The 14,298-nt window shown below is 59.0% G+C and overlaps 3 protein-coding genes across 3 annotated transcripts; 1 reads left to right on the top strand and 2 right to left on the bottom strand.

The window, feature by feature from the left end:
• The first annotated feature begins 98 nt into the window (after window positions 1-98).
• BJ171DRAFT_255374 (uncharacterized protein) lies at window positions 99-4,316 on the top strand. The gene is made up of 5 exons (XM_053106725.1): window positions 99-1,678; window positions 1,858-1,962; window positions 2,115-2,218; window positions 2,363-2,633; window positions 2,760-4,316. Exons 1-5 carry the CDS (start codon window positions 231-233, stop codon window positions 4,171-4,173), a joined length of 3,342 nt encoding a protein of 1,113 aa, XP_052969876.1. The 5' UTR covers window positions 99-230; the 3' UTR covers window positions 4,174-4,316.
• A 638-nt stretch (window positions 4,317-4,954) lies between these two features.
• Window positions 4,955-8,708, bottom strand: BJ171DRAFT_491508 (Alpha/Beta hydrolase protein). Its single transcript, XM_053109736.1, has 12 exons — window positions 8,251-8,708; window positions 8,015-8,078; window positions 7,764-7,826; window positions 7,419-7,545; window positions 6,996-7,273; window positions 6,790-6,827; window positions 6,531-6,615; window positions 6,324-6,409; window positions 5,955-6,135; window positions 5,721-5,797; window positions 5,361-5,542; window positions 4,955-5,193 (listed from the first exon to the last, which is right to left on the bottom strand). The coding sequence occupies exons 1-12, from the start codon at window positions 8,423-8,425 to the stop codon at window positions 5,092-5,094; spliced, it is 1,458 nt and encodes a 485-aa protein (XP_052969877.1). The 5' UTR covers window positions 8,426-8,708; the 3' UTR covers window positions 4,955-5,091.
• Window positions 8,709-9,539: 831 nt separating this feature from the next.
• BJ171DRAFT_578266 (uncharacterized protein) lies at window positions 9,540-12,517 on the bottom strand (the record flags this gene model as incomplete). The annotated part of the gene is made up of 3 exons (XM_053113871.1): window positions 9,540-10,539; window positions 10,741-11,324; window positions 11,975-12,517. 3 exons carry the CDS (start codon window positions 12,515-12,517, stop codon window positions 9,540-9,542), a joined length of 2,127 nt encoding a protein of 708 aa, XP_052969878.1.
• Window positions 12,518-14,298: the final 1,781 nt, after the last annotated feature.

Here is a 14,298-nt window from a genome sequence, read left to right on the forward strand (position 1 = left end):
CTCGCTCGCTCTCGCCCGCTCTCGCTTGACCCCGAGCTCGCCCGAGTTTGCTGGAGCGCATCTTCGTTCTCATCCAGACCTTCCGTCGTCGTCTTGCCCAGCCATCTTGCCCAGCCATCTTGCTGCAGAGCCGGCCCGAGCAGACCCTCGCCTGCGAGCTCTGGCTTCCCCGAGAGCCAGCGCACGATCCATCTGCGTCCCAGAGCCCTCCTGCTCACCCGCTTCCTATAATGGCTGCCAATGCCTCCGCCGGTCGCTCCGCCCTCTCCGACCCCCAGCTACCAGCCGAATCCGAGGGCCCATCATCGATAGAACTCCGGCCGACAGCCTCACCCTCGGTCTCGCCGGTAGTGTTCCCTCCCGGGCTGATTCGCCCAGGGCAAGCTATGGCCCAGCCCTTTCTGCATGCCAACCCAAGCAATCCTGACCCAGCCGACTGCCCCAGCCCCGTCGATTACGCCGACGCTGTCGATCCTGCCTTTGCGCCAGCAGCAGCAGCACCGGGCGGCCCGTCAGATCAACAGCCCTCTTCCAAACGCAGGATCCGCAACATATTTGCTTCGTTCTACACTCCATCGTCTGGTGGAGTCTCTTCCGGTGCCAGGCTTGCAGAGGCCCCCGCGCCTCCCACCGACCCCGTTCCCTCGTCCGCCAAGACCGAGCGCTTTCCGGCCAACATGTACAACTACCTCTTTCGCAACGCCAACTCATCTTCCTCTCAATCGTCTGACTCGGCCATGGATCCGTCCGAATCGGATGAGTATTCCGAGGATCCCGATCCAAAGGGATACCAGAGCGATTTTGGCTCGTATATGCAGCCGCGCTTTTCGCCGACCTTTGCCCGACAGGCCCAGAGCGAAACCGAATACGACGATGACGACGATGAAGACGACGATGACGAAGACGATGACGAAGACCACGACGAAGACGAATACGATGAAGATGATGAGCCAGCGTACGCAAGCGCCGACTCTGGTGCGACCTTTCCATACGATATACACAACAACGTCTTTGCGGCCGAGTCATCGGGTGCCAACTTGAATGCCATGTTATCTCACAAGCGGCAGTGGCCATCGTTTGCGTCAATCTTTGGTCTCGACCCGTTCCACTACAAGATCCCCCGAAACAGCGTCGAGAGCATGGATGTCTCGTCCATGCCAGTCTCTCCTGTTGAGGAGGGCGGCCTAGGTCTGGCTCTTACTGCTGCTCCTACTGCCGCTGCCGCTGCCGGTACCCCAGAGCTCGCCGAGCTACCAGGACCTCCCCAGGTGGCAGGCCAATCGGCGATAGCAGAGACATCGGGCCAGCCCGAAGTGCCCATGTCGCCCGAGTCCACGGACTCGACTCCAAGGGCATCGCGCCATCCAACCGTCGCCCCGCTCGATCTCCCACAGCCAGTCTTCGACGAGCCCAAATCTGGGACGCGGCCGTCCAAGATTCCGACGCATCTCAAGGTCGACACCATGACCTCGCCTGAGCCCATCAATCACCACTTTTTCGATTTCTTGAAGGGCGACTTGATTGTCCTCGGCGGCTTCTACGGCTCGTTCCTGAAGAACAAGCATACCGAACATCGCTCGTGGCTTACGATGGAGGCTGTTCTGTCCTGGGGTGCTCCCGGTATCAAGCTCCCCCTCAGCTTTGACGAGGTTGAAAACGATGCTCATGTTCCCAGCGGGTAGGCCGTCCAAGCAGTCGAAGGGGGAATGAAGCACGCCATTGGCACACAGTCCACTCGGCTAGAGAGAGCAATGCGATGGCACTTAGTGTGTTACACTGCCAAGGGGCCGGGAGCCAATCTGGCAGACTGCCTCAAGCTTTGCTAACGCACTTTGTTACTCTTTCATGGGACGATAGCATCCTCGATCGGTTTGGCCCGTTGAATGTCTGTGTGGAGCTTCTCCGCGAGCTTCGCGGATGGGAATCACGAAGCAAGGGCACATTCCGTCTGCACACCTTTGCGTGAGTGATCGGGACTTTGACGTGGCGCTCTAGCACGAGTTTCCCGCAAGCTGTCGGATCCCCGATCGTCCTCTGTGTATATTGGCTGCTGCTTCAAGACAGCCATCTCACCGTCGTTTCGCTATGGGCGATTTGCTTCTTCTGCGACTTAGATACGATTGGCGAAGAGAGGGCCAGTATGCATCCAAGCAACTCGAGAAATTCATGGAAAACATATACGAGAAAAATGGACGCCAGCCCATCATGGTTGTTGCACGTAAGTTGGGGTTCGGTGTTGTGGCCGCCTACTCTGTTGCTTCTCTCAGCTGTCCTTCTCTGGATATCCCATTGGCACCCGGGAATCCGACAGCGACCCTTCGTATCGTTTGATTGGTGTGCTGATTCTGGCGTGAATCTGCAGATTCCATGGGCGGTTTGATCACGCTATCGACTGTGAATCGTCGACCTGAGCTCTTCCGAGGCTGCGTATTTGCTGGAACCCCTTTCCATGGGGTCCATCCCATCCTCTGGGCGTTTCACCGCGGTGCACCGCTGATGATCAACAAGAAGATTCTGAGCGCCGAGCTTCACTTTTCGCTACGGAGCTCCTTCTTGTTCCTGCCCAAGGACGGCCGAGGACTGGTCAACGACAAGGACGACGACATCATCATCGACTACTTCAACCCAAACAAGTGAGTCCTCGCGCTGCTCCGGTGATTGCATAGCACCGTACCTCCTCGGCCATGCAGACGCACTATGCGCGGTCCGCAGTACGCAATCGTCATAGACTCACCATTCGATCGATGTTTGTCCTTCAGGTGGTGGGAGTACCGTCTCGCACACACGGTGCGCAAGGCCGATTCATTCACGGCCATTAGCCCGTACCTGTCCGATGCCCTCCGCATGGCCAAGGAGTTCCACGAGTCCCTCCGGTTCCAGAAAGAGCTGGCGTCGCGATACCCAAATTTTGTGCTCATGATATCGGATCGCTTCCCGACGGCCACCCGCTTCAAGGCCAGCGTCAAGACCCGCAAGCGCACCCCCGGCCAGCAGGAAATCTTCATCAGCCGCCCCTGCAAGTTCGACGGCGGCGACGGTGTCGTTTCGCGCGAGAGTGCGAGCCGCATGCCGCACGGATACTCGTATGCCATTGTCGAGTGCGGCACGAGCCATGTGGGCATCATGAACGATCTGCCGGCCATGCGCCGGTCGCTCAAAAAGGCGTATGCGGGAGAGTCAGTCTGGTCCGATCTTGATTCGCCGCGCCAGCCCAGCTCCACATTCTCAAACTTCCAGGCTTTCCTGATGCACTCGTCGCACAAACGCACCAACAGCCGAGAGACCAAGGCGCCAACCGACGAGGATCGCCCCGCGACGCCGAGCCGCCACCACCATCACATCTCCGTTGGCTCGACCGCCGTTGCCAAAAAGGCCTTCAAGGCCAAGGTTAGGAAGGCCCGGAGTTTGGATTTGGGGTTCCGGATTCGCAAGAGCAGTAAGAATCTCGAGATACCGCAGCTAATCCCGCCGCCTTCAAATCCCTCCGAAGTCCGCGACAAGCCCTTCTTCAAGCGCCGACAGAAGAAGCGCACTGCCGATTCCGGCGTGCCCCGCCCCGATGGCCACTTTGACACCGGCGCCATTGCAGCCTTATCAAGCCCCGAGTGCGCTCCCTCAGGCCCCTCCCTGGCTCCATCTGCCCATCTCGAGTTCGGACATCCTCCGTATCCTCCAATCAGCGGAAGCGATACCGACTATCAGGACTATACTGACAACGACGATGCAGATACTGACGATCAGCAAGACAAGTATGGTCCAGAGCGTGGCCCTCGCCGTTCAGGCGGGCGCTCCAGCGGCCCCCGACTTCTGGCTTCCGTGGGCGGCAATGCCAGTACTGGATCTGGACCTGGGCCAAATGAACAGCCCCGCTCCACTCGATCTTTCCTGCGATTTGGCGGACCGCCGCAGCAGCCGAGCGGGGGCGACCCCGTACCCACTGTTGTCACTCCAGGAGGGCCTCAACAGGTTCAGCTCGATGATTCCCGAACCGACGATGAGCTGGAACCCCTCTCAGCTCATCCAAACGCTCCTCAATCCAGCTGGAATCGTCTCAAGAGCCTTGTGAACACCAAGGCCCGCTTCAAATCATCCAAGCGTCGCGATGGCGCTCAGCGCCGAACCTCCGAGCCCCTCGACTCGGAAAATCCGCAGAGCGAGCTGCCTGAACAGTGATGATCGCCATCGGCAATCTCAGCGGGACCTTTCCTCCTCGGGCCTGGATCGCGGCTCGCAACTCTTTGGGGACGTACAAACCGGTACCGCCTTTCCCAATTTCTCCCTCTGCCTTCCTTCACATCACCCCCCGCCTCTGCCTTTCTGTATTCACCTCCCGCTCTCTTTCCTTGGGCTGGACATTATCCTCTCCTGTTTGTACTTGATGCATTGGTGCTGCTGCTCGTCTCGCTAGAGGAGAAGAGCTGTTTGGTTCGCCCAGATGGCCGGGGGAATGTGGCTATTCTATACCTTGCTTTCCCCCTCCACCTCCCAGCACTCCCGCTCCGCCTCCTGCACATCTCCTTTGTCCTCGCTCGCGCCTCTGTCACCTCCCATTTTCAATCTCGTTTGAATGATGCTATCGTCTTTGATCACTCGGTTTTGCTGCTGCTTTTGCTCTTGGATGGCTCTGGTTGACGTGCAAGTCGGCACATGGATGTGTTTGACTTTGCTTCGATTGCTTGAACTTGATGATGCGCTCCCTGTGCAGCGCCGTGTACAGCGTACCCAAAGCGAAATATGACGCCCTGGTCCGAGAGCCAGAGCCGTCACTTTTCCACGGGTCTTGAATACACACACACACCCATCACCCGGCATGACCCAACGGTGTGCACACAGCGTCTGCAAACCAAACGACTCGAGCCATCCGTCTCGAACAATCTGTATGACCCTTCCCGCTCCACGTCTCCTTCGGCGGGCTGTGGTGTTCAAAGGCCTTGGCGACATTGCGCGAGGAAGATTTGGATGCCATCAACGACTGTTTACTCCCCCATTTGCAAAACAACAGCAAATCTGTATCTTATCGACGGCATCGGTCTGAACCACCACTTTCGACACAACCCCCAAGAGGGCTTGGAACCAACTTGTCAATCTGGTCTACTGAGCACCAGCGAGTGCCGAGGCAACAAAGCTGTCGTAGTCGGGCGAGATGAAGAGATTGAACATCTCCAAGCTGTTGCTGGGCTGGTCATAGGGAACCTGGTTGCGAAAGCAGCGGTGTCAGATACATCGATGGGGTCGGTCGGCCGACCCGCGGACAGGGTGGATTTGCGCATCGGTTTACGGGAGATGTGTGTGCATGCGTGAGCAAGGTTTGGTATGTTCTTATCGCTTTCCCTTCCCCCCCTCTCTTCCTTGGACATTACCATATGACCAGCATTGTTAACGCGCAGGTAGGTCAGAGTCTTGTAGGTGCGGAAGTCTCCGACAAGCTTTCCGGTCTGGCTGCTCAGCCAGTGAAGGTCCTTGGCTCGGTTGAATCCCTTGGATCCCGACCACTCGAGCGCCAAGGTCAGGGCTCGGACACCCATCCAGTTGCAGATAAAGTCTGAGTCGTGGAGGTGTCGCACATGGGCGGTGTGTCAGTGCATTCCGTCGATTGAGAGCGAGGAAAGCCCATGGCACGGCCGATCATGGTCTATGGGCACCCATGTCGTGCAGTATGCCGAGCGAACAGGCCCATGCAGCATGCCGCTCGCTCTGCGTAAGCAGGTTTGTTCCATTACCTGCGTCACCGACATAGATCAGGGCCTTGATACCGTTGTCGAGCAGCTCAGCAAGCTGTGGGCCAAAGGAGATTTCTCTAGATGAAAGCCGAGGTATCCGAGCCATAGAACAGTCACTCAATCGCGCACATCGAACCAGCAGCGCCATCTCCCTCTGTCGATCTGAGCAAAGCGATGCACAGACAACAGGCTCAAGGGCGAGGAGACGAGAGAGCGCGGGGAGGTGATACGTACAAATCACCCGTCACGGAAAACTGTCGTCCGACATTGTTACTGCAGGTCTGGAACTTGCCGGCCTGGTCAGAGACACCGAGCTGGGCGCGCACTTCAGGGGTGTTGAGGTAGGCCTGGACATCGTTGATGATCGGATAGCAAAGGTCCGAGCCGGATTCGCATTTTCGGCGGATGTCGTAGACTTGCAGCGATATACGGTGGAGTCAGGATGAGGGTGAATGTAAGGGTGAGGTCGCTTCCAGCAACAAGCTGAGATACAGACAGGTACAACCGCTGATCGTTGAGTCAGCAGAGATGTTCAAGGTCCTGTTGCTAGCTGTGCTGCCATGGCTCAGTGTTGGAGCGCCGCGGGATCGTGCAGCGGCTTACCGTTCAGCCCGGTTTCTTGGAAGGGCTTCATGACGGCTTCGTTGCAATAAACCGAGGCGGGGACACAGGTGAATGGAGTTCTCCACCTGGGCGATGAGTGCGCATTACGGGGCTGGTGAGCATTGAGCGCCGTGTGACGTCTTGGCTGAGGGGGAGATGCATCAGCGGAGCCCTGCCTCCCGTCTCTCGATGCAGAGCGATACACACTGTTGGCAAGTGTCAATGAGCTCCTTGCAGGTGGGAATTTTGTGGGCCAGATCATCGCATGTCTTTTGCGAGAACACGTTCTTGTCTGTGTGGGTTGCGGTGGAAAGGCGGCTGGTCAGCATAGCACCAAATCGGGGCAACACACAAGCAGTGCTTGCATTATGAATGGCCGGTGTATAGTCCTGCATTATCGATGCGGTCTTTCCTCCAAGATGATGGAAGCCTGGGCACATCAGTCAAGGATGAGGTCTCGACTTACATTTGGGGTTCTTGCATCCGTAGGTGTGGTAGTGTTCGCTGCAGCAAGAAGACGATGCGCGTGGGAGTGTCGATTGGATTGCATGAGGAGCTACGAAGAAATGCATGGCCATGCCACGGCTTTCTCTCACAACGACCCACTTGCTGGCACTTCAAAGCACACCGGGAGCAGCAGGACCAGCAACGACAGGGGCAGGAAATACCCACAATTGCACGGCCGAGTCCGTCAGTCCATTTCCGATGCCGATACTGGTGAGGGGGATCTTGCGCTCGGCGACAGCATTGTCCTTCCAGATGGCATGGGCAATGGCCGGGACGTAGTGTCCGCCATAGGACTCGCCAAAGATGTGGAAGGGCAGCTCCGAGTACTCGCCGTACTGGCCAAAGAAGAGCTTGAGGAAGGCCAGGACGTCGGCGGCGGCGGTTGGGGTGGTATGCGGGATCTTGGTGCCGTTGTCGTAGTACGAGAGTCCGACACCTGCAGGCTGGGTGGAGAAACCATTGGAACGATGATGGTGATGTTGGTGATTGTGGTGGTAGGATGCCGGATTGCAGATCCCGATCAGAAGGTGGACGGATGCACTCGCGTCAGTGGATGGGGAGGAGGGAGACAACGAAAATAGTCCTCACCTGGTCCAGGAACAGAACGTTGGACTGGGTGTTCCAGGAATGCGGGTTGATGTCGGTGGTGTTGCCGGCTTCAGCCACTCGGCAGGGGCCAAGCTCCATCAAGAGACCCAGCATCGAAGAGCATCCACTGCGAAGCCAGGGCATGAGCAAGGGTCGCAGCAAGGGTAACGGCAAAGGTATGAGGACGAAATCGAGAGCGCAATCGAAATATATATATATATATATATATGCATGCATTGACACTGCAGGCGAGGCAAGAACAGGGCAATGTCGTTTCGCCATATTGCCCAGCCGAGAAACGGGTGCAGACCGCCTCTGCCCACCAAGCCCAGCCCGAATACATACGGTCCGCCATTGAGCCACAGGGTAACAGGATCAGTTGCAGGGCTGGAGCGAGACTCGAAGAACCTGAGAGCAGAATAGGGAGCAGTTGTAAAAGCCGAGCAGGCGGGGTGGAGTTTTGGAAGAGCGACCAAAGTCCATACAGCCGCAAAGTACCTCCAACCCGACCGGTTCTTGGCATTGCTGCCTATTGGGCATCGGATGATGGGGATGCAGCAGGCGATGTGCCGATTGTGTTTCGTTTTACCACTCACCAGAAGAAGAGGTGGCGGTTCTCGATGTCGAGATAGCCGTGGATCTGCTTGACGTCCGGGTCGCCTGAGATGATCGCGAGACGAAAGGAGCGGGAGTGAGGATGAGAGCCAGCAAAGACGCCGATATTGGAGCTGCTCGTTGACCGGAGGAGCATAGAGCGATGCGATGTGATTCTGGGAGAAGGAGAAGGCAAAGGAGAAGCAAATCGTGACCCCCGGCGATGGCGAATACCCACACAGTCGAGACGACTCCTTTAGGCGGATGGAATAGCCGGGAAGATCCTGGCTGCTGACGACAGACCAGGCAGAGAGATCGGCGGGTTCGTTGATCAGGTTGATGGGCTGTTGCTGGACAGCGAGGCCCCAGGCAGCTCCGACGAGCGAAAGCACGGTGGCGAGCAGGACTCTCATGTCGGCGACGGGATGGACTCGAGACGACGAAAGTGCAAGAGCAACAACAGACGAGCCCAAGGGTGACGATGTGAGGGAGGGAGGGGGAGGCGGCTGGGGCTTGGTGTCCCATCCCTCCGCTGCATGGACGGGGGTTGGCTGGCGAGCGAATGCCAGCCCACGAGCAACGACAGCGCTGTCCACGACCGCCTCGCTGGGGATGGCGGGAACGAGACAGGACAGCGATCCCGAGGACGGCCATGGGCATCATGCGCACGGAACAGCCATGGGCATCGCTCGCGGAGTGGTCATGAGAGACATCGGGACGATATGGACGGTGTGCCGGGTGCTGGCGAGATGCAGCGGGTCGTCTCCAGCCCGGCCATGGTTCGTTTTTCGTGGTCTACCAGCTCTATTTGGGCGATATATGCGGGGAATAGAAAGGGAGAAAGGCAAAGTCAATGGGGCCAAGCGAACAAATGGCAATCCAGCAAACGCAACTCAAAGGAAACGAAGGGCAGAACGGCATGGGACTGACAGAAAGTAAAGGCATGAAGGATACGGCATGGAGGATACGGCAAGGCAAACGACGGATACGAGCAGCATGGAGTTCGATAGAGGGCGCAAGCGCAAGAGTTGAACCGAGGAGCACCGATCAGGTAAGGGAGGAGGGCAAGCTGGGTGTCGATGACGAGTTCGAGTGCGCAACTGTGCGTGGGATGATAGATGTCGATACGAGAACGAAAGAGAGAAAGAAAGAAAGAAAGAAAGGAAGGAAGAAAGGGGAGTGTGGGAGAAGGAGAGGAAGCAATCCGAGCGAAATAAATAGTAGACAAGTCGGGAACGAGACCAATCGACAGCCGTGGCAGATCAGGGAAGCAAAGCGAGCGGCCCGCCGTCGTCCGTCGCCGTTGCTGCCGCATAGCATCCCAGCAACGGGACAGCAGCCACAGCAGCAGCGGCATCAGGAGCAGCGGGAACACCACGAGGGCGAGTGGGCGACGGCTCATGAGCCGCACCCACATCCAGGGAGGCTACCTGTAGCCTCTCCCCTCCCCTCCCCGGCCGTACAACTCCGGACTGAGTGGCCCCAAGGTGCCCTTGGATCTTGATGGACATGGTGCAAAGCGTCCCTTTACAGCGCTTCCGCAGCCACCGTAGTTTGCTTCTCGGCAAGCAGCCTCTTGTTCTCGGACTCGAGGGACTCCATTTGTTCCTTGTAGCTCTGGGACTCGGCCTGCAGCAACCGCAGTTGCTCCTCAAGTCGGTTGATCCGCTCGTACAGCTCGGTCGAGGACTCTCCCGGAGCCGATCCCGAGACGTTGGGCACAGGTGCCGGATCGCCGACGGAGATCTTGGAGGGCGAGTCGGCATCGGTGTTGTTCGAGGGAACACAGTCCGAGTATTTGCCATCCAGCTCATCGGGCTTGGAAAGATGATCCTTGGCAGTCATGTCATCGGCCTTGCGGCGCTGTTGGTCATATTCCATCATGGTTCGCTCCAGGATATAGTTGCGATCGCGTGTGGTCCGGAGTTCCTTGCGTGTTTCGGCCAGCTCGTCTTGCAGTCTCTGTAGCTCGATGCGCAAGCCGGGCTCGTTGTCCGAGGAGAGGGCTGCTCGCCGCTGGTTGCTGACCTCGTCGTTGTGCCATACCGCACCGCGGCTTTGGCGTTCGAGAATGTCAGCGGCGGCACAGACGTCCCGGTCCTCGGTGGGGTCGTACTGAGCATCGGTATTACGCGGAGCCGAAGAGTAGGTATGGGGAGAGTAGGTCTGCGTGCGGGGTGGCGGCTGGTGGTCGTCGTCCTGGCCAGAGGGTTCGTAGTATCGCGGCGAGTAGGACGGCTGTCGCCGCGGGGACTCTCGGCTAGACTCGTCTCGGCCAGGTGTATAGTGGTGCGGGGAATAGGCGGCCTTGGCTTGTTGAGCGGCCTGCTGAGCGGCCTGCTGGGTGGCCTGTTGGGTGGCCTGTCGATGGTTCTGGTACATGGTGCGGACGTCCTGGTGGAACGACCGTGCAGAGATGGCGGAGCCACCGAGCTTCTTCAAGTTCGACTCTTCAGCAGCCATCATGACGGTGCTGAGCTCGGCGAGGAGGTCCATGCCCGAGGTCTTTGAGGGCTCGGACGACATGCTGGACAGCGTTGTGGGAGAGGGGAAAGGAGAAGGAAGCATGTCAGCAGTGTTGCCGGCCTGATGGGGATAGGGGAGGGACGAGGGCAATGACGAGGACGAGGACGAGGACGAGGACACGGACGCAGAGCACGGCGGGGCAAGCATGGTGGCGGGTGTTTGATTGTGGTGCAAGTGTTGAGCACGGCAGTGGATATCGTACGTGGAGTCGAGGTTGGAAGAGCCCGCAAATATGAACGATCCCTGGGTATGGACGGCCGGCGGAAGCTCGCGGACAGGAGAGCGTCTTTGCCGCTGCTGGTCCTGCTCTGGGTAGGGCTCTTGCTTGTTGTAGGAGGCATAGTCGGACTTTTTGTGCTTGTGAGCCTTGGAATGGCGCTTTCGGCCCTTGGAGTCCATCTTCTTTCTCTTCTGCGCCGAGCCGAGGTCGCCGTCTTGGCTGTGATACGAGGAGACGGACGACAGCGAGACGGATCGGACCGAGGAGCCCTTGGCATGGCGAGAGGCCGATCGGGGCCGTGACAGCGAGACCTCAGAGGACGAAGACGACAGCGGAGAGAAGGAATATTCGCGGCCACGGCGGGGATCGGGCGAGGCCGATCGGGACGAAGAACGCGAGCTCACGGGCGAGTTGCCACGATCGAACGGATTGTTCTGCTGGGGCTCTGATATCTCGTGCGACGACTCTTTGCCCTTGGGAGGCGGCAGTGCCTTGGGGAGCTGGCCGGTGCGCTTCTCGCGGGTTCTTGCATCCTGGAACCAGAACCGGACTTGATCGGAGGAGAGCTGCGGCCATGGAGGGCGGGGTGGCGGGTGCATGTGGATTTGTGCGGGTGCATGTCGATGCGTCGATGCATTGGTGCGTAGATGTGCGGCGGGACAGGAATGGTGGGAAGAAGAACAAGGATCAGTTGCCGATCGGAGCAAATACGATGGGAGCGCTGGGTGGCTGATGCCGGGCAAGCACCGATGGCGTGATGGAGGCGACGGGCCACACCGCAAGCATTGCTGTGCGAAACCCACAGGATCGGCGCTGCTTCCGTTCGCTCGTCTCGCCCGATCGATAACGTGCCGTCGACACTGAAGAGCAAACGGAAGCAGCAAGCCACCGAGGTGCACCGAGGTGCAACGATAGCAACCAGCCCTCGCCGCCAGAATCCAGGAGACGGACCACAGCCCACCCCGCGCTTCTGATGGTGGGTGTCAGCCCACTCTCAGCCGCGACATGGATTGCTCTCATGCCCTGCCAGTGCGTGCAACCTGCGCTCCCACCAAAGGGTATTCTTGGGGCAGGCCACAAAGGCACGCTTCACCCCCTCCTCCTGAGCCGCGGCCCAGACCGTCCACTCGCAGGACGCACGATGGGGGAGGGCAAAGGCAGCAAGCGCGCCGACAGTAACATGGCGTCGGTGCTGATCGCTCGGGCGCCGGCCTACCTTGGTTTTGCCGGCCAGAGTGTTGATGTCGTTCCGGCTTGGGTATCGATTGATTTCATAGGCAGTCAAGAGGAAGGCAACCTGCTCGGGGGTCTTTCGCTGAGGCGGTGGTCGCAGGGTCTTGCCCGAGCCGGACATCTTGTTGATCGGAGAGGGGCTTGCGGCCTCGGATTGCGAGTGGGTCTCGGGAAAGTCGTCGAGTGCAGGCGTGGGCATGATGGGTGAGGGCGACACATGCTTGATGGAGATGCCGGGATTGGCAGCTAGGCCGGGAAAGGGTATGGCGGTTTTGGGGTCACCGCTGACAGGGACGGCCGAGGAGCGCTGGTATTGGAACGGGGTCGTCGGGCTGATGGGCATCGAGGGCTGGAAGGACATGGTCAGCGGATGGGTGCTGATGGTGGCGGGTTTCTTTGAGGGAGAGACGCAGTGCGATGCGAGTGCGACAAGGGCCTCGGCTGAAGGCAGGATCGATGGCGAGGCCGTGTCCTTTCTCGAGTACGGCGGCATCGAGGCGGACCACTGGGGCTGAGGAGGTTCCATGTTGATGGCTTGGGCTATCGGTGGGTTGGATTGGGTTGGGTTGGTTGTTGACGTGAAGAGGGGATGGGGCACAACAGATCCACCAGAATCGATCGGGCAGTCCACCAGAGCAGATGGATGGGGAATGGAGGGAAGGGAAGGGAAGGGAAGGGAAGGGAAGAAGAGGAGAGGAGAGGAGAGGAGAGGAGAGGAAAGGAGGGGGGTATGCGAGACGAAACATGGTGTGGTTAGCGGTATGCAGCAGGCACATGCGCGAGGCCGGGTTGGTTGTGCAGGAGGGAACACAAAAGGCGGGTCAGGACGGGTATCGCCGAGGCTTGCTTGTCGAGATCATGCCCCGGCCGGCTTGGGACGGACACAGATACCGACAGATCCAGCCAGAGCACCCCGAGGAGCGTAGAGGCAGGACGATGGAGCAATGATCTCGGCGGTTGGGGGGTGATCAGCAAGACGAGGCAGCGGGCCATAGCGACAGGCCAGCCAAAGCTGCAACGGAACTCGATGGAGGGCATCATGAAGGGAGATAGGCGAGGAAATGGGTGCCAGGTGATCGAAGCCCGGACGGGGTGCGACGATGGGCGATCTGGGTCATGGGGAACCGATCGATCTGCTCGGAAGGGGGGGGTTGGAAGTGCATGATGGGTGGCGGAGGTGGTCTGGAAGGCTGGCAGGAAGGCTGACGGGAAAGGCTGAAGCGGGTTGCTTTTGAAGGGGATGGGCCAAGAAAAGCACTCTACCAACCTGCGAGACGATGGCCAGGCGACGGGAAGAGGGTCTTCAGGAAACTAGAGCAGCGCGACGACAGGGGCCAAGGAAAGGCAGGGGGTAGACGCAGAAGCCGCCGGGGGGGTCGAGGGCGACGCAGGAGCGATGGAGGCGAAAAGGACGGGCAGGAAGACGGGTTAGCGGCGTATGAGCATGTCCCGAAACACCATGAAAAAAAGAGGGAGAACGAGAGCGGGGCGAGACGGGGACGAGGGCACGGCGAGGACACGGCGAGGACGAGACGGGGGCATTCATGCGCCTGAGCCAGGGACAGAGAAAAAAAAACGATGGTGCGACGGCAGCGAGAAGGGAGCGAGAGGGGGAGAGAAGGGAGCGAGAGGGGAGCGAGAGCGGGGTGCAAGGGAGAGAGCGAGCTGCTGGGGGGTGTGTGGTGGACGGGATGGACGGGGTGGGCGCTGCAGAGAAGCGATAGGGACACATGCGAGAGTGGAGCGCCAGTGTGGAGCACAAGTGCAAAGAACAAGTGTGTGCCGCAGCTGTGTTGGAAAGTGCGCTGTGGCCGGGAAGAGTGCCGCGGCGCTTGTTGGAACAGCGGCATCAAGGCCGGCACAGCAAGGGAGGGGCGGGACAAGGCCGGACACAGGCAACAGGAACAGACATACTGGTGGATGTTAAGGGGTGTGTTAAGGGCGATGAGGTGCTGAACCGGGGAGGCATTGGGGGCGACGGCGAGAAAGAGAAATGTGCAGGCATAGGCAGACATGATGGATAGAGGATAGATGGATGGATATAAACAGATATAAACAGATATAACAGATATAGACAGACAGACAGACAGACAGACAGACACAGACACAGAGACTGCAGCCAGACCGCAGCAAGGCCAGACACAGACCGGCGCGCCCCAGCAAGGCCGCCGCCGCGGCGTGTGTCCCAGCATGGCCGGCGCTTTCATGGCAACATGAGCCTGGCGACAAGAGCGCGGCACTGTGCCTGGCCATGGGATCGCCCAGCAATGCCATGCGCTGTGCTGGGTCTGCTGCCGGATCTGATCT

Source organism: Polychytrium aggregatum, assembly GCF_025602895.1.
Source record: "Polychytrium aggregatum strain JEL109 chromosome Unknown BJ171scaffold_6, whole genome shotgun sequence".
Classification (NCBI taxonomy): Eukaryota; Fungi; Chytridiomycota; class Chytridiomycetes; order Polychytriales; genus Polychytrium; species Polychytrium aggregatum.

What these genes read in the sequence shown, in the direction of transcription:
- BJ171DRAFT_255374 (XM_053106725.1), top strand. Translation starts at nt 231, where the DNA reads ATGGCTGCCAATGCCTCCGCCGGTCGCTCCGCCCTCTCCGACCCCCAG. An exon ending in TTCCGTCTGCACACCTTTGC is followed by an intron (nt 1,963 to 2,114) that starts GTGAGTGATCGG and finishes TCTGCGACTTAG; the next exon opens with ATACGATTGGCGAAGAGAGG. An exon ending in GCCCATCATGGTTGTTGCAC is followed by an intron (nt 2,219 to 2,362) that starts GTAAGTTGGGGT and finishes GTGAATCTGCAG; the next exon opens with ATTCCATGGGCGGTTTGATC.
- BJ171DRAFT_491508 (XM_053109736.1), bottom strand. Translation starts at nt 8,425, where the DNA reads ATGAGAGTCCTGCTCGCCACCGTGCTTTCGCTCGTCGGAGCTGCCTGG. An exon ending in CCAAGAAACCGGGCTGAACG is followed by an intron (nt 6,136 to 6,323) that starts GTAAGCCGCTGC and finishes TATCGCTGCAAG; the next exon opens with TCTACGACATCCGCCGAAAA. An exon ending in TTAACAATGCTGGTCATATG is followed by an intron (nt 5,194 to 5,360) that starts GTAATGTCCAAG and finishes TTTCGCAACCAG; the next exon opens with GTTCCCTATGACCAGCCCAG.